Raw genomic sequence first — 24,676 nt, 5'->3', positions numbered from 1 at the left:
ACGTCACCGATTGAAACACTATTAGCCCGAATCACCGCTAACTAACTAGCCATTTCACATCGGTTACATATAAATTGCTTTAGCTTTTTACAAGCATTTGATATAGTAGCAGTACAGTGAACTACCATTGGAAATTCAATCATTTCCACACATTTTACATGATACACCTAGAGGTCTTAAAGCCAATTAATGCTTGAGGTGAAAACGTGGTCCGAGGCACCATGTGGATGGTGTGACATAATTGGAGCCTCCAGAGGCACACTGAGGCCAAATTGAGCTCTGCCCCAAATCACCATCCTCCTCAAATTTTGTAACAATGGGTAGGGCTCCATATAACTAATTGACATGATTGGTTGACAGTTGCGGGAGGTCCTGTATAAACCAACTCACTTCACAAGAGCTCTGTGCCACAAAGCGCAAGTAGTATGAATGCCCCAACTTCTGCATCACCATAAATGATGCACGGCCAATGCAGACGTCATATTGACCATAGTGCCTCAGGCTTTTAGGACCGGTTTCCTTGACACACACACACAAAGCCTAGTCCAGGACTAGCGTAAGCTTTTTGGAAAATCTACACCAAAATTGTTTTAGCCAATGACTAAACTTAATGTGTGGGAAACCAGCCCATAGTGTTATACAGACCTTCAACAATAGGCAGATGCACTGGAACGGTTTGTTTCGTAGGTTTATTACAACTATGCACAAGGAGAAGGGGAGGCAAAGGGCAAAAAAATAAAAAAAACCTCCCCCTCAAAAACCTACTATTGTCCCAAAACGGTACAAAAAGTGTTCATAATATTAAAAAGGGAGTAAAGCAAGATCCAGCCACACATTAAAATGATGCCAAAGAACAGTAAGTGTAAAAGATCTGGTCCATTTCAGGTCCAAGTCCACAATAAGCTTCAGATCCGACAGGATGAAGATGAGGGATTCAAATGAGTGCTTCTGGGAATTCTAACTGGTCTCCATCTGCAATAAAAAGCAAGTGAAAATTAGGACCATATTCCAGCTACAATGATCAAGCCACTTACATTGAAGAATTTATATTTCTATACTTTATGCCTTCGTCAATGTAAATAAGAATTTGTTCTTAACTGACTCTACCTTAGCATTGTAAGCATCCAACTGGGCATCCAGCTCTTCAGCAGACAACTGCTGCGGTTTGCCTCCACCACGTCCACCTCTACCCCTGCCCCTGGAGCCTCCGCCGGCCCGCCTGTCCCCACCTCCCCGCCTGTCTGAGAAATTTGGGCGTCCAATTCTGTCTCTGTTGAATCCACCACTGCCTCCGTTTGAACTGCAAACATATTCAAAGACAATCAATGAGCTACAACTGGGATTAACTAGATTTAAAGAATATATATCATACATGCCAAAATAAAGAAAGCTTTTAGAATCACATACCTCTGTGATGGTCGTCTCTGGTTATCATCTCGGATTTGTGAGGTGACGTGCTGAATGCTCATGGCGCGGCCTGTGAGCAAAAAGAAAACAAGATTAGGCATCTTTGTTCATTAGAGTTAATCAATTACAACATTATTTCATGATGAACAAGTTTCAAAATAATAGCAATCAACTAATTCAAATTAAAGCTCACCATCGAGTGGTACATTGTTGTACTGTTTCATGGCTTTGAGTGCATCAGCCCTCCTCTCAAAGTGGACGTCAGCGGTTCCCTGGCTGCGGCCAGACCGGTCATAGTGCACAGCCGCTTTCTTCAATGTACCGAATTCCGCAAACAACTCCTGGAAAAAACATTACAAACGCATTAAGAAACATGACCGGTACATTTCATGTTTAACGTCAAAACGGTTTGGCAAAAACACCGACATCTTTGTAGCGATTGACTGTAGAAATTACCTGGATATCAGCGTCAGAGACACCGAAGTCAAGGTTTGAGACAAGGAGCTTGCCGCCAGTCTCCACACCGCCACCACCTGCTCCCCCACCACCGCCAGCATTACTGCCGAAGCCACCTTCGAACATGTCGTGTTGCCATTTGTCCGGCAGCTCTCTGGGCTGTAAAGGTACAATGAGAAAAATGCAGCTGCTGACTTCTGGTTCCCCTGCTCCTGCTGATCAGACTGAGCACACTTGAGTCAGTTGCTTAGGCAGGCAGGGGAATCTTGCTTCATTACTACCACCAGACACATTGGTCTATGGTGGAGTCATGGTCAGTGTAACAGCACACATATTTAATAAAAACAATTATATTAATATAGGAAAGAACCAAAACTAAGCTAGTAGGACAGATGGCAGGACTTCCAACTCAAAATGGCTCCTGCCCTACAGGTGGTTTGAAGATTGTGTAGGTAATTAGAACGGCAGTGTAGGCAAAAAAAAAACTGACTTGAGCTCGATGTCAAGGTCAGCATCCAGATTCTGCTTCAACTCCATGTGTAGAAAAAGTCCATCCAAAGAAAAATCCTTAATTCAAAACGTGTGAAAGTCAGTTTGAAATGCTCCCTTAACCGACCATGGAAAGTTCAATAAAGTCTGTTGTGCTTTGCAGTCTGGGTCAAAATATGAAAAAAAAAAAAAAAAAAAGACTCAGTTGACTGAACATCCATTTTGAGTGTCGCCATTTTAGCTTTGTTGCATAAAACAGTCCAATTCTTGATAATTAGACAGATCTGGAACTTAATTTAGGACCAACAACGCGCCAGTCGACAAATGAGTAAGAATTTGTGGACTACTAAAAAAAAACCACGAGGTACACGTTTTACAGATCAAAAGTGAATATCTGGGGCAGCTCGCATTCACTACACAAACAAGTGTTAACTAGCTAGTTCATGAATGGGGATCAGCTCCGTTTTGAAGTGGCCCACGAGGGTGAACATGTTAGCTAGCTAGTTAACGTTCACTCCCAGAAACGTTGGACATGACCAGTAACATTCAATAGTGCTGGCTAGTAACTGTTTGACCTGAAGCGGGGAAATGCAATGTAGACCATGGGCCCACAAACACGTCATTAAAAGGAATAAACGTTTCCGAACAGTGGTTTCTTCTTTGAGTTGTTCCCTATAGCGCACTTCCCGTTGATAATTCCACATCCATCAGCAACTTTGAACTACCTGGTACCTGTCGCAGCACATTTAACAAGATCAGCTAAATTATTTAACATTCGTCGTCGTCGCCTCTGCCATTCCTCCTTTTTCTGTGATCCTCCGTGTTCCTACCCTGCTGTATGGCGTGGGTCTGCTGTCGCTTCTATCGCCACTGAAGTTCTGTCGACTCCTCATGGGCCCGGATCCGCCGGTCCGGCCTCCAGAGCCAGCTCCACCGGGTCGGCCTCCACTCCCACCTCGACCCGATGATCCTCGGCTGCGGCCTCCTCGATTTCCGCGGCCACCTCCACCTTTCTTACTTTGTTGAATAATGTCATCCAAAGACATATCCATCTTATCAGCCATGGTGGCACTTGTCGTATTAGAGATCAACAAATAAATGGACAATTTACTTTAAGAATGACGCTTTTGGTAGCTAAATCTAGCCGCTTTCCTCCGTGCTGATCAATGGCGAATAGCTCAAATTTGAGTGACGTGAGTGGGCTTAAAAATAATTGTAGTAAGTGACGTAAGTGTATTCTTACTACCGTTTCCGTTCGATGTTGAGCTTCTTTCACCACCAACGTCCTCTCTGCTGCTGTCTAGTGCCTCAATCCAGCATTGCAATCACAAAGGTACCTTTGCAAATAAACCAAAGGAAAATACGAGACAGGCTCCCGAGTGGTGCAGCGGTCTAAGGAACTGCATCTCAGTGCTTGGAGGCGTCACTACATACCCTGGTTCGATCCCAGGCTGTATCACAACCAGCCGTTAGGCCGTCATTGTAAATACGGATTTGTTCATAACTGACTTGACTAGTTAAATAAAACAAATAAACATCTCTCAGGATGGCAGTATTGTACCTCGTTTGAAATACCTCGTTTTATCCTCCACAGGCATGGGTGGCGATCTTTTCCACGATTCGAGGATGTGACGTTAAATGTGTTGGAACTCAGGAAATGTTTTGTGTCTTCATTTTAAAATCCAAGGTAGGATTTTAGAATTGCAATACATTTGCCATGTTACTTACTAGCTAGTTATTACAAATGTCAACAGTGTAGTAACAGAATGTGGTGCACCAGCTTTCTAGACGAGCAAACATTAAATTAACTACTGTGTATAGCTACCTAGCCACTAAGCTAACGTTAGTAGTTAGCTAGGCTAGCCACCTTGAACCAAAACATTTGAACATTCATACGTGTGCCCATCAGGTACACGGGAGATGAAGGTTAAAATCAAGCAGTGGAACGGCGTGGCATCCTGGCTGTGGATGGCCAATGATGAGAACTGTGGGATCTGCAGAATGTCTTTTAATGGCTGCTGCCCAGACTGTGAGTTTCTAGAAAAAGCTGCATGCTAACTAACTACTGAGTTACTCGACATGTCTCATCAACATTTGACTAACTCCCTGAAATTAATATATGCACAAACTCAATATGCTTCTTAGTGCATGTAAGTTTCCAGACCCCTTGACTTTTTCCATATTTTGTTAAGTTACAGCCTTATTATAAAATGGATAAAAACATGTAAAAAAATCCTCAGCAATCTACACACAATACCCCATAATGACAAAGTGAAAACCGGTATAAAAAAAACGAATGCATTATTTACATAAGTATTCAGACCCGTTGCTATGAGACTCGAAATTGAGCTCAGGTGTCCACCTGTGGTAAATTCAATTGATTGGACATGATTTGGAAAGGCACACGCCTGTCTATATAAGTTCCCACAGTTGACAGTGCATGTCAGAGCAAAAACCAAGCCATGAGGTCGAAGGAATTGGCCGTAAAGCTCTGAGACAGGATTGTGTCAAGGCACAGATCTGGGGAAGGGTACCAAAAAATGTCTGCAGCATTGAACATCCCCAAGAACACAGTGGCCTCCATCATTCTTGAATGGAAGAAGTTTGGAACCACTAAGACTCTTCCTAGAGCTGGCCGGCCGGCCAAACTGAGCAATCGGGGAGAAGGGCCTTGATCAGGGAGGTGACCAAGAACCCGATAGTCACTCTGACAGAGCTCTAGAGTTCTGTGGAGACAGGAGAACCTTCCAGAAGGACAACCATTTCTGCAGCATTCCACCAATCAGGCCTTTATGGTAGTGGCCTGACGGGAGCCACTTCTCAGTAAAAGGCACATGACAGCATGCATGGAGTTTGCCAAAAGGCACCTAAAGTACTCTCAGACCGTGGGAAACCAGATTCTCTGGTCTGATGAAACAGAGATTGAACTATTTAGCCTGAATGCCAAGCGTCACGTCTGGAGGAAACCTGGTACCAACCATACGATGAAGCATGGTGGCAGCATCATGCGGTGGGGATGTTTTTCAGCGGCAGGGACTGGGAGACTAGTCAGGATCGAGGCAAATATGAACATGGCAAAGTACAGAGAGATCCTTAATGAAAACCTGCTCCAGAGCGCTCAGGACCTCAGACTGGGGCAAAGGTTCACCTTCCAACAGGACAACACAGGAGTGGGACAAGTCTCTAAATGTCCTTTAGTGGCCCAGCCAGAACCTGGACTTGAACCCGATCGAACATCTGTGGAGAGTAGAGGTCGACTGATTAATCGGAATGGCCGGAATGGCTGATTAATTAGGGTCGATTTCAAGTTTTCATAACAATCGGTGGTCGGCATTTTTGGACACCGATCATGGCCGATTACATTGCACTCCACGAGGAGACTGCGTGGCAGGCTGACTACCTGTTATGCGAGTGCAGCAAGGAGCCAAGGTCAGGTGCTAAACTTATCTTATAAAAAACAATCAATCTTAACATAATCACAAGTTAACTACACATGGTTGACGATATTACTAGTTTATCTAGCTTGTCCTGCGTTGCATATAATCGATGCGGTGCCTGTTAATTTATCATTGAATCATAGCCTACTTCGCCAAACTGGTGATTTAACAAGCGCATTCGCGAAAAAAGTACCTTTCTTAAAATCCATACACAAGTATATATTTTTAAACCTGCATATTTAGTTAATATTGCCTGCTAACATGAATTTATTTTAACGAGGGAAATTGTGTCACTTCTCTTGCGTTTTGTGCAACAGAGTCAGGGTATATGCAGCAGTTTGGGCCGCCTGCTTCGTGAACTGTGAAGACTATTTCTTCCTAACAAAGACAGCCAACTTCGCCAAACGGGGGATGATTTAACAAAAGCGCATTTGCGAAAAAAGCCCAATCGTTGCACGAATGTACCTAACCATAAACATCAATGCCTTTCTTAAAATCAATACACAGAAGTATATTTTTTTAAACCTGCATATTTAGTTAAGAAATTCATGTTAGTAGGCAATATTAAACTAGGGAAATTGTGTCACTTCTCTTGCGTTCATTGTACCAGAGTCAGGGTATATGCAACAGTTTGAGCCACCTGGCTCGTTGCGAACTAATTTGCCAGAATTGTACGTAATTATGACATAACATTGAAGGTTGTGCAATGTAACAGGAATATTTAGACTTATGGATGCCACCCGTTAGATAAAATACGGAACGGTTCCGTATTTCACTGAAAGAATAAACGTTTTGTTTTCGAAATGATAGTTTCTGCATTTGACCATATTAATGACTTAAGGCTCATATTTCTGTGTGTTTTATTATGTTATAATTAAGTCTATGATTTGATATAGCAGTCTGACTGAGCGATGGTAGGCAGCAGCAGGCTCATAAGCATTCATTCAAACAGCACTTTCGTGCGTTTGCCAGCAGCTCTTCGCCATGCTTCAAGCATTGCGCCGTTTAGGACTTCAAGCCTATCATCTCCTGAGATTAGGCTGGTGTAACCGATGTGAAATGGCTAGCTAGTTAGCGGGGTGCGCGCTAATAGCGTTTCAAACGTCACTCGCTCTGAGACTTGGAGTAGTTGTTCCCCTTGCTCTACATGGGTAACGCTGCTTCGAGGATGGCTGTTTTCGATGTGTTCCTGGTTCGAGCCCAGGTAGGGGCGAGGAGAGGGACGGAAGCTATACTGTTACACTGGCAATACTATAGTGCCTTTAAGAACATCCAATAGTCAAAGGTATATGAAATACAAATGGTATAGAGAGAAATAGTCCTATAATTCCTATAATCACCTCAACCTAAAACTTCTTACCTGGGAATATTGAAGATTCATGATAAAAGGAACCACCAGCTTTCATATGTTCTTAGCAAGGAACTTCTCCAACACTTTGTCTTTGCATTATTTAAACCGAATTGAACATGTTTCATTATTGATTTGAGGCTAAATTGATTTGATTGATGTATTATATTAAGTAAAAAAAAAGTGTTCATTCAGTATTGTTGTAATTGTCATTATTACAAATAAATAAATAAAATTGGCAGATTAATCGCTATCGGATTTTTTTGGTCCTCCAATAATCGGTATCGGCATTAAAAAATCATAATCGGTCGACCTCTACTGGAGAGACCTGAAAATAGCTGTGCAGCAACACTCCCCATCCAACCTGACAGAGCTTGAGAGGATCTGCAGAGAAAATGAGAGAAACTCCCCAAATACAGGTGTGCCAAACTTGTAGCATCAAACCCAAGAAGACTCGGGGCTGTAATCGCCGCCAATGGTGCTTCAACAAAGTACTGAGTAAAGGGTCTGAATACTTATGTCAATGTGATATAAATTAGCAAAAATGTATAACCTGTTTTTGCTTTGTCATTATGGGGTATTGTGTGTAGATTTTAGAATAAGGCTGTAATGTAACAAAATGTGGATAAAGTCAAGTCGAATACTTCCCAAATGCACTGTATGTCTATCGATGCCTTCATATCTTAACGGTTATGCATAAATTGAACTTTGATATCATGACGTGTTCAACATTGTGACAGCATGGACACTTATCCTCTATTGAAGGGAGACCTTTCAGCAACAAAATGTGTACTTTCCAGGTAAGGTTCCTGGAGATGACTGCCCATTGGTCTGGGGCCAGTGCTCCCACTGCTTCCACATGCACTGCATCCTCAAATGGCTCAACTCCCAGCAGGTCCAGCAGCAGTGCCCCATGTGTCGGCAGGAGTGGAAGTTCAAAGAATGAGCTCATCCGGAGAACGTCACTTGAATGCCTTTCAAAGACTGAGACTGATGCGTCACAATCAGAGGATTGTAGTGTTTCGGAATGCATATGCTTCTGTTTTTTTGTTGTACATTTCCAGCTACTTTGTTTTTCTCTGAGGCTGTCAAAGTTTCTATTCTGTGGAGGGGTGTGTGAATAAATATGTGATTAGGATTTAATCTTGAGCTGCTACCGATTTACATTTTATATTGTGTTTTTTTTCAAACTCAGTATTTACATTGAATGAGTGTAACTCTCCTCTTTAACAAGCTGTCCAATGATTCATCAATGCAAATTCATTGAATTGGTATCGATAGCCCCTGAGATTTACACCGAGTGTATAAAACATTAGGAACATCTGCTCTTTCCATGACAGACTGACCAGGTGAATGCTATGATCCCTTACTGATGTCACTTGTTAAATCCACTTCAATCAGTGCAGATGAAGGGGAGGAGACCAGTTAAAGGATTTTTAAGCCTTGAGACATGGATTGTGTATGCATGCCATTCAGAGGGTGACTGGGCAAGACAAAAGATTTAAGTGCTTTTGAATGGAGTTGTGGGTGCCAGGCGCACCGGTTTGAGTGTGTCAAGAACTGCAGCGCTGCTGAGTTTTTCACGCTCAATAGTTTCCCGTGTGTAACAAGAATGGTCCACCACCCAAAGGACATCCAGCCAACTTGACACAACTGTTGGAGTCAATGTAGGCCAGCATCCCTGTGGTAACGCTTTCGACACCTTGTAGAGTCCATGCCTGACGAACTTAGGCATTTGAGGGTGCAACTCAATATTAGTAAGGTGCTCCTAATGTTTTGTACACTCAGTGCACATGTCCTATTGTTTTGACAGTCAGGACCACGCAGAACAAACCAAAAGTGGAGCCCCACCCGAATAAAATAGAAACTTCTCTCAATCCACTCAACAGGATCAGCTACATGCAGCCCACTAATACGTTAGGGGTATGATAGTTTGATGCTAGACGGGGTGTACGGGAAACTTCCACTCTTAATACTGATGGGTATTTTCGTGTGGCTAAAGCACAACCCTGACTTGGCTTTAGATTTCCTCAGCCGTCCTTTCCCAAACTCTACTTGTCTCTCTTAATCCATCAGAAACCAGCACCTCAGCCAATACTATACAGTACTCATTGTGCAGAGGCACGGATAATCACCTCCTGCAGAGAGCTGGTCCAATTAACAAGCATTAAGTTGATCCCCGGCCGGAGCCATCCCACTTGGAAAGCCTACCGGGAACTGTACCTTGCTTCAATGTTCGAAATGCTTCTCAGTCCACCAAGGTTAATTGGAACCAAGATTGGTTACTGTAGTTTGAAATATAAGTCAAAAGAATAACTTTTCTTTCCCTTCAAACAGTTTTGTCAAGTTGAAGACCAAATAGATCACCACTAAGTTGTTTTTATAGGAAACAATTGTAATGAAAAAATGTAGAAAAGGGGAATTATTTACAAAGCGGTATAACCACAATTGATTGCACACAGTTTCAGTTATAAATAATTGTAAACACACAATTAGCCATTCCAGTGGTGTTTGCAAAAGTATAGAGGTAAAGCATTAGAATAACAACATTTGTGGTACATTTTAGAGTACATACAGTATGCAGGGTCTTTGTTTCCAATTGAAAAGTTGTATGATGTAAATGACAAATCTTGAACTATAAACGCTGTCAGTAGGTGGAGTTGACCTATCACATTGGTTTACTGTGGTGGGCAGTAAGCCCCAATTCAGTGGCCCTACGAGTCAAGAGGACAACGACAGATCCATGTTTCACAACTTTCAAAAAAGCTTTCACACAACTATAAAGTAATTAGAAAAGCTCATTACCATCTAATTCATTTTAGTGCTGTGTTCACCCGGTATAAAAAAAAAAGTACAAAAGCTCAAACTAACTTCTGCACCTGCAAACAGCATTACAAAGCGATGCCTGCTGAGATTGCCTGGGAGGAGCCCCTTTCCAGCAACAGTTCAGTTCACTCTCAAAGGCAACCATCTACTGTTGGCTGGCTGCCTTCCTCCCACCAGACCAGATGTCTCCAGGACCACAAGGGAGGGAGGGCACAGAATGACGATGTTCTACCGATCTGCCCATTTCATTCCATTGTGGAGGGTCAACCGGGAGGCCTGGGCGAGGAAGGAGACTGAAGTTCCAGTGGCATTTTAAGGTTAGATGAGAGCTCAGTCGTCCTCCACTCCAAGCAGCCCCTGCAGCTCACGAACCCCGGTGCACTCTGGGTCGATGAGATCGGCAGGTGTCTCCCCACACTGGTTCTCCGCCTGAGGGTCGGCACCAATAGAAAGCAGGTACCTAGTGGGAGAAGTAGGGGGAAAAAAGCATTCAGTCAGTAAAGAAAGTATCCAAATGGTATGTGCCGCGCTGTGAGATTCTTCAGAGGGTTAGAGGAATGTGGCGGATCCTCGGTGTAGCTTACTGCCATCGGCATGAGTGCTACTCAAAATTCAGCCAAAGCGTGTTTTGGTTTGTCTTCCTTGCAAGCACTTGACACTGTAAACCGGCAGTGTGAGCTGCGTCCTAGCGATGTAAAAAATCGGAATCTTCCCCTATCCTGAAGTGCATTGAATTCCTGAACTGCAGGGATATGGTATGGCCAGGAGCATAAATACGAGTTAGTCAGAGCATTCAAGGCTTCAAGTTGATGTTAATAGTACATCGGCTGAATGTGTGTGGATAAAAAACTAAAGCTAGTGACTGTAGATGCTTTTGGTATGCTAGGTGCGTTGACTCACTTGGCAATGTCAGGGAATCCGTCACTGCAGGCCATGTGGAGAGGTGTCCAGCCTTCCTCGTCTCTCTGTTGGATGTCTGCTCCGTGCTTCACCAGCAGCTTCACACACTCCAGGTTCCCAGAGAGGACAGCCTCATGGATCGCTGCCATACCTGCAGAGCAGTCAATGGGAATGGATGGCAAATAGCATCAGTACAGGTTCATTTTAGGGACATTGAAGGGAACACTCAATGATCAGTTTATACTGAGGCATTATTCCATTACTGCATGTGCTACAGAGACAAGTCATTGCATCAATACTAGAGGGATTATAAATGATCAAGTCTTTGGAACTGTTAAGCCCAGTTGAAATCTAACCAGAGTCTGAAGATACTTCAAGCTCTTGAATGGATTAAAATGGTTTCCATTTTGTTCTGATTTCATGGTGACTCACCAGAGTGGTAGATGGTTTCCAGGCTGACCCTCCTCTTTCTGATGAAGAGTCCGATCCTGTCCAGCTCGCCCTGCCGGACGTAGTCCTGGAACACAATGTCGTTGGGGAAGTGGACGCTGCGGACTGGTTTGATCTGTGGAGAAGAGTGGGCGCAAGAAGAGCTGCTGGACTCCTTGGGGCCATAAGCCTTGATGCCCATGGACTGGCAGACTGGGTCCTGGTAGTACTTCATCCTTATGAAAGTGTTGCTCAAAGAAAACAAAATCTGTTGAAAATCTTCAAGCCTTTTTCAATGGTAAAATTATAAAGCAAAAGGCAGTGAAATTATTGAATTAAGATAGATCCTTCAAAACAAGCCTTTCCTCTTTTGTCAATGGCTCTCGTGGTGCAGTGTCCTGTGTGTTTCAGTCAGCGGGGCAAGTCCTGTTCTGAAATCCAGGGCCTGCGTATAGACCTCTATATACTCTCTGCAGGGCTATTTTAGGTTCTGTCACCTGACAGGTCAAGTTCTAGAATTGGATGAGTGACCCTAAGAGGCGGGACCATCCTGTCACAAGCACTGGACGCAGCTCATAGTGCCAACCATGACAGTAGCAGTAACCACAGCTTCTGTTTTCACCCACAGCCTATTAGACCCACTCTTCCCCCCCTGCTTTTGAACTTGACCCCTCCAGCTCCCAGATGCTCACCATTCAAGATGCATGACAGCCACTGGTCACGCGCCACTGAAGGGAGAGAACCTTCTCATAAACAGGACATAGAAGCCAATGCTAGGCATCGGGCCAAGTGTATGTGTGGGGGATAGAGTGTAATGACTGGGCTGTTGAAAATAGCAATGTTGATAAAGCGTTTCAATTAGACTTCAGCAAATGAATCTGTCAGTCATATACTATGCATACCTTTAACGTTACAGAAGTGTAAATCAGTCAATATGGCTTTAGTTTGGTTGTCGTGGGAAATCTACTGCAAGAGACTAATCCAGTAAGCATTAATTAAAAATTGGCACTTTTTCTTCATTGAATCATAGTTAGACAGGTGTACTTACTGTCCATGTGTTATAACCATTAGAAGCATTGGGCTCTAGCTACAGCCTATTTCAAATACATTTTTATTGGTTACATACACGTTATTGAGGGTGTAGCGAAATATTTGTGGGAGCTAGAAGCACGACTGCCCTATCTGTCAGCGCCATCTTAATAGCATAAGTACTATTTACTGGCATACGTATGTGATCATGGTAGGCAATCCAGTAGATAGTCTCCCTTTAAAACTCCACAGTATTGATATATTGAAACAATGTTGGGCTAAAAAGCACAAGAATAAAAAGCCAACAGTTATTTTTTCATATTTTTATTTGGCCACCAGTTTTCACTTTTCCACGTCAAATTCAATGTGATGGAATGCGTTTGTTTCTAAGTCATTTCCCCCACCACTTTGAACAGCTGCTGTTGACCCTCACCCCGGTCTGCCCTACTCAACCCTCCCATCCCAGCCAAACATCACAAAAACATTCACAACCTTGTCCCTGGACGTAAGAAGAAAAGCAGACTCACGCAATCACGCTTACACACCACCAGGCACACAAACATCTCCATGGGGACAAGAGCCTGGGTTAGAGCCGAAGCCAGAGGGATGGGGGCAGTACAGGTACGGTGGGGGTAGGGCTGTTGCACTGTTCCCCACCTCCCCAAAGACAACCAGGACAGAGACCCCTCTCAAGAGTCCCAAAACACAGTTCCTTTTAAGTATCCAACCCTTCCGACAGTAACCATGTGGAATCTGACGGCATAAACACAGTAGCCTGGTCTCAGATCTATTTGTGTCTTCTGGTCAAGACTAAAGGAGTTGGCAAGACTGCACAAACAGATCTGGGTCCAGGCTATGAACACAGTGATAGAAACAGAAACCGTCCTGGGCCTCCCCACAAATCCCAGGTCTAACAGAGTCAGAGGGCCAACTCTACCCAGCTTAACTTTAGCTGGGCATTACTGGTATACACAGATTATTTAATGACAGATTTTAAAAAATATATATTGAATGAAAATACAATTAAATAAAACAAGCTAATTCCAAAGTGTATCTTTTTTCTTTCTTTAAAAAAAAGTAAGTCAGTAGCCATGCTGAAATGAGGGAAACTGAACTGAAAAACATGATTTGCAGACTTAGAGGGAATGAAGGCAGAGAGAGAGAGAGAGAGAGAGAGAGAGAGAGAAATACAGTGACCCTCAAGATTGGTCTCAGCTACAGATGCATATATTGCTTTCCAGGGGCCTCTGCTACATGGAACACGTTGCTTCTTTATTTTGTTACTCTTTACAAAAAAACAATAGGATGGCCCCAAGTCCCCTGAGAGATCAGTCCATACATCCCACCATATAACACCTCTGGCCCTCAGAAAGCCTAGCAGAGGAACAAGAACATAAGCAGCCCCCCCCCCCCCCCCAAAACCTAAAAACCAGCTACACCACAAAACTGCACCATCCTCACACTGCGGCAGACTGGGGGAAAAGTAATTAGACAAAAAATGACAGGTACATAACCCAATTTGTGGATCCAACTGGATATGTCAAGCACAGTATCTTAATGCCATTCTTAACATTTTGGCAATACAACTCCATCGTTTGACTGATGAGGAACGTTGGTAATGAAGAAAGCCGTTAAGACCACGAGGTGCCGTTCTGCTCTGTTGAGTTCCCATCACAAGGGGACAGACGAGTCCATCTGGTCCAGCGGGAGGGAGAAAGGGGATAGAGGTTGTGGAGGTGGCTTCAGGAGGGGGGGCTGGCTGAGGGTCCCGCCACATCTGCTGACAGACTGACTTAGGAGCAGTTAAAGGAGAAGTATTAGTGTTCACAGAACAGGGGTGGAAGTGATGGTGGTTGGTTGGTAAAAGGGGTGGGGGTTCGTCTCTCCTCTCTCCTTCGCCGGGTCTTATAACTCGTCGTGGTCGCCGCCGTCAGAATCACTGTCCTGTTCATCCAGGTCTTCCATATCCTAGGAGGAGGAGAGAGGAGAGGGTGTTTAACACCTGCCTGGAGGAAGCCGTTCTCTGAGTCTGCCCTGACTGGATGCTATACTGAACATTGTGGTGGGAGGATACTAACAAAGCTCATTTTGTGTGGCTGTCCTGACACATTAAACCATAACGCTCAAATTCTAAAATGGGCAACATGACATGCTTGAAAGGTTGTTGAAAAAACGCGACCTGGAGAAACCCATGTCCATCTATGGCGAAACATATGTACATATGAAAAGAACCTAAGGACAAGACATGTGGGGCACTGAGGTTTAACTGAAAGGCCCTCCATGCCCATTCATCACTTTTGGCAGACAGCATGAACAAATGTAGCATGGTAACCCAAACAGTATGTTGTTAATAATGAATAACACTTACTGTTTTACTAACTTCGTATGTATATACTGCATTGTAGACAAGGCATATCCTATTTAACTAGTGCTGTACATATACTATTCTTCACATATCCATTTATCCAGCCATCTACACACAGTGCATTCAGAAAGTATTCAAACCCCTTTAACTATATTTTGTTACATTACAGCCTTATTCTAAAATTGATTAAATTGTTAGTTTTTTTTTCAACAAAGTACTGAGTAAAGGGTCTGAATACTTAAATAAATGGGATTTCAGTTTATTTTTTTAATGAATTTTCAAACATATCTAAAAACCTGTTTTTTTGCTTTGTCATTATGGGGGAAAATTATGTCATCTAGTTTAGAATAAGGCAGTGACAAAATGTGGAAAAGTCAAGGGGTCTGAATTCTTTCTGAATGCACTATACATTCTATCCACGTTGTCTATACATCAAACACTTTGGACTCAGACGTCGCTCGTCCTAATATTTATAGATTCTGTTAAATATGTGTATGCAACCCAAAGATATTTGAAATGACAGTCTTGCAAAGATGCCATTCAGTCACAGCTGCCGGGGGAGGGATACTGTTGACTGAGGATGTGGGGGTGAGGAAGGTGGGGTCAGGGATATTGACTTGCACGTTCGGACATGAGGTCTGGTCCGAAGGGAGAGCCTGGTAAACAGCGGCGACAGCTGCAGCGGGCATTAGCGACCGCAGTCGGGGAATGGTCTGCAATTAGACTTCTGAGAAGGGGGTGTGGTAGGTGGGGTGTGTGGTAGTGGGATGAGGGCCTTCAACTAGTTTGCGCTGGATCTCCAGTGGGTTTTGGATGCAGGCCCTGGTCTAAGCACCCAGCTAGGTGCCAGGGAAGGAGCGAAACCCCAGCCGCATCTCAAAAAGCCACCAGGCTTTCTTTAAAAAAATATATATATATTTTTTAGAAGCATTAGAGAGAGATTACTGGCTCTTGTCATTTGGCTTCAAAATGGAGAGAAAAATCCCATCATTCCCTTGTGCAAGAAGTCTTGGATGACGACATCATAAGGAACATGATTAAATTTGTCAAAATGTTTTACTCCGTTTCGTGCATTACTTCATACAACTGGGCATTAGAATTTATACCAGGATATTCCCTATTAGAATCATTACAATCTCAGGTCAGGTTTTTTACTGGGTAAGGTTTGTCATCTCCTTCATTGATGACAGACATGGGCTGCTGGACTAATGATCGTCTCTGCCTTAATGGGTCATGTATTGAGCATGTCTGTCTGGCTGCCTGCTGTGCTTGAAGACTGAGTTCGTGGAAGTCTTCGTCAGCTTGACCTACATCTCCACTAGACCCAGTTTCCTCCAGGTTGGATTGGAAAGTGGTAGAGTCAGTGAAGTGAGATGGGGAAAGAGACTTCAACACTGACAAATAAATAACATCATGCAAATACCCATTACAATTGTTGCTGCATTGTCCTGAGGCAAAGAGTAGGCTTCACTTCTATTTATTTAACTAGGAAAGTCAGCTCAGAACAAAAATTCTTATTTACTATGACCTATGAACAGTGGGTTAACTGCCTTGTTCGGGAGCAGAACGACAGATTTTGACCTTGTCAGCTCGGGGATTCAATCAAGCAACCTTTCAGTTACTGGCCCAACGCACTAACCACTAGGCTACCTGCCTTTTAAATCGAAAAAAAAAAAAAAAAAGGTAGGTAGGCATGTGACCCCAATTCAAGTTACCCAAATCTTCAGGAGAGGTGGTCCTGTGGGTCTATTCTGGGTGACCTACAGGATACTGAATATCCCCCCAAAAGGCACCTAGTGTGATGAGAGGCCTTGCATGCACATGCACGAATCTTGGGCCAGTTTCTGGGGAGAATTGAATTGATCAGGATGCGTTGCACCAAAAGTTAAACCTTGTCCAACATTGCTGTATTCTCCTGCCCTGTCCACCAATGTATTATTCTTACTGGATAAGGTTTGGCTGTAATTCAAACGCATCCTTTTCTGACAGTTTGAAAGCGGCCTTGAGCAACATTCACATTTCAGCATGTACTCAGCATATGACCGTGTAAAAAATAAGTCACTGTGAAAAAGGTGGGCGTTTTCAGTTCAAAACTGAAAGTAAATCGATTGGGCTTTGAAACGGTTTGCACGATTCCATTTTGACCGCATAGCAATGCCTTGCGGTTTAATGCAAATCTGTCATGCAAACATAATTGTAGTGTCTGCTTAAGCATGAAGACCAACCGTTTTTCCATACTAATCCAAGGGGTGTACTTACATCAATCCCCTCATCCTCCTCCCCTTCCTCTCCAGCCGGTGCACCGCCATCCTTGCCTCCGCTCTCCAGGAACTTGGTGAAGCCCTCCAGTGTCCTCTCACCATTGTAGTCGACCACCTGCATGGAAGAAAATCACATGCATCAAATTTCTATAGGGATTCAAATACAAATTGATAATTTTCCTTTGCTTTTCCATGAGAAGAAAATGCTCTAACCAAGCAAGACTGACAGCATGCACCACCAACTATCAAATGTGGCAAAATTGGAGCTATAAAACCCCAAGAAAGTCCAGTGGTCCATTTGTCAAATAACTACTGAAATCTTATCCAAATGTCTAATTATTCAAATCAGCCTGTGGGGTCCCTCAACACGTGCCAATTTGAATCTGGAGCCAATAACCTTTGAGGCCTCGAGCCATCTTCAGATCTGTGCCAATGAGCAGTCAAGAGGAGATACAACTATTGATGGATGAGAGAAGGCCAAAGGTGTGTTGTTTATGGCTCTTCTCGTTTATAGAACCAGTTACTATAGGACTGCCCTTGAGATCGGTCTTGAGGACAGTCGCAGAGCTCTGCCTCCAGACCCATGTAGTCTTAGCCAGTCAGTTAATACAGAGCATAACGAGCCAACAGACAGAGGCGGAGCCTGGGGCTACTCGTGCAGCTGCCTCCTTCCCTAGCCATCTCTGGCTCTGTCACAAGGAGGAATGGCTCAGGGTCAGGGTTAACGCCAGGGCTCTTCGCAAGGGGAATCCCAACATTAAGCTCCCAATTAAGGCTGCCAACCTCTTCCAGGAGGCTTTCTGTAGTTGACTGCTATGGGATATAGTTCGGGGGGGATTGAGTGCCAGGGTGGTCTTTAAGAGCAGATGTGCATTTTGTCATCTTGAATCTTGTTCTGAAGTGGTAAAATCTTAACCCTAACCACACTGCTAAATCCATTGCCTAACCTGAAATTAAAAAGCATTTTTTTAATATAGCCAATTTTAACATTTCAGCTGGCCTATCTAAGGGGAAATGCTTAGCTCTGCCTCCAAGACAAGACTCATGACAATAAATGCCAACCTAGAAGTAGAAGTGGTAAACACCACCACAATGGCAGTCTCTCAGAGGGCCAGCAGGCTTGGGTTTCTGCATGTGCGGCTGTCGCTGCTAAATCAACCCTCCTAGTGAGTGTGACAGCTACTTAACCTGATCATAATAACCGCACACCCACCTGTAATGCTGTGAAATGAAAGATGATATTTCAGTAGGGTGGATGGATGGGTGTGGGTGGATGGATGGATGGATGGGTGGCCAAAAGCCATGCTTCTGAGATGTTTACCGAGAGAGTGAAAGCCCAGAATGGGTTGTGCTACTAACCGACGGGGATTCAATATTTGTCTTGCGAGGGCTTGGTTTTCAAAAGTGAGACCCGTGCTCAAATGCCAGGCAATTTAACGCTGGCTATGTTGGGGAAATGAGCCAATTAAACAAATATGTTGTCATGTTATCCAAAAGTGGAATTAGACCTTGGTCATTCCAAAATGGGGTTGAACAGAGGACTTCTCGTGATGCAATAATCTCATAACATTTGGGTATATAGCAGAGCCCCTCCGTCTCACCTCAAACTCCATCCCCTAGTGTGGGACAGAGGAACTGACCAGCCGAGGACCATGTCAATGAAAACATTGTAATGATATACATTTGGGAGTCAACTGCCAACAGTTCCAAACGGCTGCTAACACCGACAGACATTCCACCTCTTTTCAGTAGACTTACCTTGTGCTCATCGCCTGCGGGGAAGAACTTGAGCGTGGGGAAGCTGTGTACTTTGACTGTCTCGATCTCGTTGGCTGTGGAGTCCATCTTGGCCACGACGATATCGGCGCTGTCCTGGTACTTCTCTCCCAGTTTGGTCCAGATGGGGTCAAGCTGTTTGCAGTGGCCGCACCAGGGTGCATCTGCAGTGGGAAGAGCAGAGGAGCAGGCAGGGATAAGAACATTTTCATGTCCCATACAAGCTCATTGATCAGGACCTGAATGCTTAGGCTGGTTATTGTATTGCATGATGTTACTTTGCCTTCCATTTGGATCCACAGTAGAAGTATCATGACATTGCATCGGCATGGATATAAATACTCACTGATGAACAGATACACACGCATGGAAAACTTAATGCACAGCTGTATCGGATCATTTATACAATGGAAAGTGACTGGAATAGGGGAATGGCTTGCCAGCAGCCCATTAATTCAAGCCTGTGGGCTGTAGTTGCCGAGGTCGGCAGTTAAGTTTACGACAGCTGTGCCTCCCTACAATGCCATCCTGCCCCAGCAACCCAAACACTGGGACACTTCAAACATGCAGAGAGAGCATAGCATGTGCACCCCCAGCTAATCGCCCTCGCTCCCCTCAACCGGCTAGGAAATACCCTCCACAGTCGTATGAGAACCTGACCCCCCCCCCCCCCCCCCCAGTGACCGTAAGCGACATTACATTAAAGCCCAGGGATGGAAAATTCCTCACTCTGGGTCACCACAACAGTGGAGGAAAGTTTAGTAGTTGTGAGCTATAAAAATCTCCTCCCACGACTAAATTTATCCCAATGTTTCCTTACTCAGTCTTGGGTTACGCATCGATTCGTGTGGAGGGCTGATGGAGTGATCTTAGGTCCCTGTCTCTAGTACATCTGCTGGGGCTTAGCGCAAAGGTGCGGGGGGCATTGCCAGGGCTGGGAGAAAGACTCCGGTTTCAGACTCAGGACAGCGTCGCACCTCCCGTCCTCCCTCCACGTGGGCGGTGTAATCAAAAGAGCGCACCTCAAAATATATCGGGGCCATCGACCCCTGAAAACTGAGCCTGTCGACCACCTGGGGCTTACATATGGTATTGATGAGGGGGTAGTACTTACAAAACTCAACAAAGACGTTCTTTTTGGGGTCGAAGACAACCTCCTCAAAGTTCTTGCCGACCAGGACTCTGACGGGGTTCTTGTCCCAGTCTTCAGGGATGTCCTGGCTCATGAGGTGGGGCTGTGGGGGGGGGGGGGGGGGAGACACGAAGAGGACAGATTTCCGATGGATTACATGACTTTTGCAAAACTAAGAATGAGCTGAGTTATGTTAGTTCCAAACGAAGCAACACTTGACTCAAGTCCTAAGGAAATCTCCTATAGAATGGGAATGATGCAAAGCCTGCACAGCGCAGATACTCCCTCACACCACTAAAATAAATATGGAGTCTAACCAATACTCGCTAGTTCAGGTGTGTGATGCAGGCCCACATTTGGTTGTCTCCCTAAAAGTCCTAACAACTGGCACTAAACCTTATGACCTAACAATTGTCATTTGTAACACTTTCTGGCACAGCATGTTAGCCTACATCTGCCCTTTCAAGCCACTGCCATTGACACCCAGCCATGATGACTGCACTGACCTAACAGTAAGAGAGACTGGTTCATCAATGTCTACAGTAGGGCACGGCTGTTCTCACCGTCTAGGCTGGGCTGTGGCCTACTGTACTGAACTTATCAGCAGTCAGGGGCACCCCAATGATCTAGAAACCCCATTAACAGCATAACCCTGTAATCTGAGTAACACTGTCCTAAAACACACACACGGAGCATGTACACTTGGAATGTCTGTAGTCATTGTTAGGCCAACACACACACACACACACCTTGAGTTTTCCCTCTGTGAAGAGTGTGCAGAAGGCGACGATGTTGTCGGCAGTGATGGCCTCGCTCTCGGGCCTGTACTTGGTCATCTCGTCCTCCAGCGTGATGAGGCGGATGGCAGGACATTCCTCCTTCTTCAGCCCAAAGAACTCCAGGATGCGCTGATTGTCGTCCACCTCGCTGTCGATGAAGATGAACAGGATCTGGGGGAGGCGAGGAAGAGGATGAATACGAGGCTTATGTATCTAGCTTTTAGTCTAGGTAGGTATTCTATGTACACTCCAGTACAGTCTCAATGGGACATATCCACAGTGCTGCACATGCAGTAAATGACTTTAAAGGCGCTGGATGAAAAATAACTCGCCCTTTCTCATAATAAATAGATCAGGAATAATGAGCACACTGCCTTTACTGGAGAAACGGTACAATGAATGAAGGTCGTCACTTTGAATTCGTTCAGTCTGGTCCACCCACCTTGCCCTTGAATCCCTCCGATGCCTTCTTGAACTCGACCATTTTTTCGTTGAAGTTGGGGGCAGCCTTGGGCACGAACATGAGGATGTGAGACTTGATTTCTCCTCCGAAGATCTTGGGGGCGGTCTGCAGAGAAAACACAATGTTATGAAGCACGAATGTCATACATGGGGAACAAAGCTCAGGATATAAACGCTTGTATTAAAGTTGTGGGAACGGTACTGAAGGTTCCCGTGACAGCCGTCATAGGGCCTTGGTGGGGATGAGGCTGTCGATAGATTCTGTAGCTTAGTGTGACAGAGGAGAGAGAGTTCATCTGGAAAAAGGTGCATTTTCTGAGTGAGTGGATATTTGAGAGCACATCGGTTTCAGTATCAGCGGTACAAAGCACAGCCGTTACCTGTTCGGTAAACTCGATGACCAGGGGCAGCTGGTTGGCCTTGATGAACGCCAGCAGGTCAGCCTTGCTCAGCTCTCCGTCAAAGGTGTTACGACCCTCATCGAACTGTAGAGGAGAAGACAGAAGGAAACATTAGTTGGAAGCCAAACCCACTAATAAGTCACCAACTTGCCAGTTAAGTCCCATTTTATTATATTCTGCCTGTGAACTCCCCACAACCCAAACAGATTTACCAAACAAGCTCATTTAAATCCCTTTGGTAACCCCAGCCGAAGAAATCAACATTAGGCTAAATGGGGTTTTATTGAGTGTTAAGAATAGCAGTACAGTGCCGGTCAGCCCTTACTGGTACACAAAGGGAAAGTTGGGAGACCACAGAAGTGTGTGTCAAGGTTGAATTACACAGAGCGAGAGAGCGCGCGCGAGAGAGAGAGCGAGAGAGCGAGAGAGCGAGAGAGCGAGAAAGAGAGCGAGAGAGAGAGCGAGAGAGAGAGCGAGAGAGAGCGCGAGAGAGAGCGCGAGAGCGCGAGAGAGCGCGAGAGAGCGCGCGAGAGAGAGAGAGAGCGCGAGAGAGAGAGAGAGAGCGCGAGAGAGAGAGAGAGCGCGAGAGAGAGAGAGAGAGCGCGAGAGAGAGAGAGAGCGCGAGAGAGAGAGAGCGCGAGAGAGAGAGCGCGAGAGAGAGAGAGAGCGCGAGAGAGAGAGAGAGCGCGAGAGAGAGCGCGAGAGAGAGAGAGAGCGCGAGAGAGAGAGAGAGCGCGAGAGAGAGAGCGCGAGAGAGCGCGAGAGAGAGCGCGAGAGCGCGAGAGAGAGCGCGAGAGAGCGCGAGAGAGCGCGAGAGAGCGCGAGAGAGCGCGAGAGAGCGCGAGAGAGCGCGAGAGAGCGCGAGAGAGCGCGAGAGAGCGCGAGAGAGCGCGAGAGAGCGCGAGAGAGCGCGAGAGAGCGCGAGAGAGCGCGAGAGAGCGCGAGAGAGCGCGAGAGAGCGCGAGAGAGAGCGAGAGAGAGCGAGAGAGAGCGAGAGAGAGAGAGCGCGAGAGAGAGAGAGACTGACTTTTTGTCTTTCTTTATTGAACCATTCTCATTTCATTTAAAACTCACCACCCAACCCCCCCCTTAAAAATAAAACCAAAAATACATCCTGTGATTCATACATGTACCACATGATACAAACCAACATCACAATACTCAAAACAATACCCACTCCTATAACCGTATATCCAAAACATCTTCCCCAGCTATACAGACAGCCCCCCCAACACACCATATCTCCTGAAACATCTCCACACTTTTATCATTTTATAGAACTCAAACTCAACCCTAAGGCGCGCAGAGACCATCCCATTAAACAATAGTAAAGGGTCTGTTATCCCCCCACCTTTGACCCTGTTCCTCCTTGTTAGCCAAATAGACAACTTCGCCTGAGCAAACAGAAAATTCAACAAAACACATTTGGCCTTCTCCTTATTTGAATACCTGTATCCCATTATGAACACCCCAACAGTAAAGACCACCCCCAACCTCTCACACAGACATTCCAACAGAGACATTAATGGAATTAACCTGGTGCACACAGAAAACACATGGTGCACTGTTTCTTTCATTTTACAGAAAGGACACTCCTGCCCAACTCCCGGTTCAACCCGTGCCAGCCAGCTGTTAGTGGCCAGGGCTCCATGTAGAACCCTCCACTGGAGGTCCCCTGACCTCTTTGGTGCTGGGGGTTTGTAGAGCCCCCTCCATCTTAAACCCACCATACTCTCCTCCCCACATACCCCCTGCCACTGATGTGCCTTTACTCCTGTTAGGCTCCTAATGTTCCTCACCTTAACACAGAGGTTGTAGAGGGCTTTACCTCCCACCCCTTCAAACTCACCCAGGCTCGGAGTGTTAAGATCTAACAAGTCCTCCAGACCCCCTTGCCAGTCTCCAGTCTCTGCCTTCACCTGCAGTGGCGGAAAGCTTGGTGGCCCCTCTCCCTTTGGCTGCTCAAACATCCCTCTTACCGGCTCAGACAGTGCCTCCTGGACCTCCTCCAGGAATCTCTCCAGCAGCCTAAGAGACATTATCCCTGTTTGCTGTGCCAAGACTTCCGGGCTTTTCCACCCCTCCTCTCCCAGCAGTCTCAAGTCACCCAGCCTTTTTACACCCCCTGCCATCAGTTTTCTCTGCAGGGTGGCCGACTGGACCGATCTCAAAGGGATGGCTGGGTTGTGGAAGATAGGCTCCTCCCACACCCACAGCCCAGGCTCCACACCCCCTTCTCGTGTGGGCCTTAGCAGCTGCCAGGCCCTCAGCACCCCAGAGTAAAAGTCTGAGAGACCTGCTGTACTCAGCCTCTCCAGCCTCATGAGGAACAGCTGCCGATCCAAACCTAATCCGCCAGCTCTCCTCAGCAGCGCGCATGCTGGTTCCCTCCAGCCAACGTCAGTATGGTACAGCAGTCTCTGCACCGCCTTTAGCCGGAACGCAGCCATCCTGCTCTCCAGTTCCACCAGGCCCTGTCCTCCTTCATGGACGGTCATATACAACACTGCTGCCCTCAGCCAGTGATGGCCCGACCAGAAGAAGTCCACCAGCTTGCGTTGCAGGTCTGCGAGCAGACCGGCGGGGGGGTTGAGGACAGCCAGTTTATGCCACAGGGAAGATGCCACCAGGTTGTTAATTATCAGCACCCTCCCTCTATATGACACTTGGGACAGGAGCCACCTCCACCTGGCCAGTCTTGACACCACTGCCTGTGACAGCCCCTCCCAGTTCTTCCTGACCCACCTCTCCGAGCCCAGGTACACCCCCAACACTTTAAGCCCTTCACAACCCCACTGCAAACCCCCTGGAAGCAGAGGAGGAGCCCTATCCCCCCATGCCCCGCATAACAGAGCTTTGCTCTTGCCCCAGTTTACCTTAGCTGAAGAAGCTCCCTCGTACACCTTCAGACTGGTCTCCAGTGCCTGCATATCTTGGCCATCCCTGACCATCACAGAAACATCATCTGCATATGCTGACACTGCTATTCCTGTCAACACATCCATGCCTGTCCAGCACACTCCCTGCAGTCTCCTGCGTAGCAGTCCTAAAAAAGGCTCAATGGCTAGTGTGTATAACTGCCCAGATAGAGGGCATCCTTGTCTAATGCCCCGTCTCACCCAGACTGGCCTACTGAGCCCCCCTCCCACCTTGACCATGCATGACGCCCCAGCTAAAAA

General features: G+C 45.7%; 4 protein-coding genes across 4 annotated transcripts in view; 1 reads left to right on the top strand and 3 right to left on the bottom strand.

Annotated features, from left to right (window-relative positions):
- Positions 1-671: 671 nt before the first annotated feature.
- LOC115208655 (THO complex subunit 4-A-like) lies at positions 672-3,565 on the bottom strand. The gene is made up of 6 exons (XM_029776879.1): positions 3,183-3,565; positions 1,864-2,022; positions 1,601-1,748; positions 1,408-1,477; positions 1,108-1,300; positions 672-972 (listed from the first exon to the last, which is right to left on the bottom strand). Exons 1-6 carry the CDS (start codon positions 3,414-3,416, stop codon positions 958-960), a joined length of 819 nt encoding a protein of 272 aa, XP_029632739.1. The 5' UTR covers positions 3,417-3,565; the 3' UTR covers positions 672-957.
- A 366-nt stretch (positions 3,566-3,931) lies between these two features.
- On the top strand, positions 3,932-8,300 carry LOC115208656 (anaphase-promoting complex subunit 11). Its single transcript, XM_029776880.1, has 3 exons — positions 3,932-4,039; positions 4,262-4,381; positions 7,938-8,300. Exons 1-3 carry the CDS (start codon positions 3,991-3,993, stop codon positions 8,081-8,083), a joined length of 315 nt encoding a protein of 104 aa, XP_029632740.1. The 5' UTR covers positions 3,932-3,990; the 3' UTR covers positions 8,084-8,300.
- A 1,181-nt stretch (positions 8,301-9,481) lies between these two features.
- LOC115208654 (protein phosphatase 1 regulatory subunit 27) lies at positions 9,482-11,744 on the bottom strand. Its single transcript, XM_029776878.1, has 3 exons — positions 11,296-11,744; positions 10,864-11,014; positions 9,482-10,423 (listed from the first exon to the last, which is right to left on the bottom strand). Exons 1-3 carry the CDS (start codon positions 11,525-11,527, stop codon positions 10,294-10,296), a joined length of 513 nt encoding a protein of 170 aa, XP_029632738.1. The 5' UTR covers positions 11,528-11,744; the 3' UTR covers positions 9,482-10,293.
- Positions 11,745-12,629: 885 nt separating this feature from the next.
- The window catches only part of LOC115208653 (protein disulfide-isomerase), an 18,441-nt gene continuing 6,394 nt past the window's right edge, over positions 12,630-24,676 (bottom strand). The window contains exons 5-11 of the mRNA XM_029776877.1: positions 21,477-21,581; positions 21,077-21,202; positions 20,605-20,805; positions 19,838-19,958; positions 18,706-18,887; positions 16,946-17,062; positions 12,630-14,289 (exon numbers count right to left, since the gene is read on the bottom strand). Of these exons, the coding sequence (XP_029632737.1) occupies positions 14,227-14,289; positions 16,946-17,062; positions 18,706-18,887; positions 19,838-19,958; positions 20,605-20,805; positions 21,077-21,202; positions 21,477-21,581 (915 nt within the window). The 3' untranslated portion in view covers positions 12,630-14,226. The remainder of the gene's footprint in view (positions 14,290-16,945; positions 17,063-18,705; positions 18,888-19,837; positions 19,959-20,604; positions 20,806-21,076; positions 21,203-21,476; positions 21,582-24,676) is intronic.

This window comes from Salmo trutta, chromosome 14 (genome assembly GCF_901001165.1).
Source record: "Salmo trutta chromosome 14, fSalTru1.1, whole genome shotgun sequence".
Lineage (NCBI taxonomy): Eukaryota > Metazoa > Chordata > Actinopteri > Salmoniformes > Salmonidae > Salmo > Salmo trutta.
The sequence above is the reverse complement of the archived record's forward strand: the minus strand, read 5'-3'. Positions and strand labels throughout refer to the sequence as shown.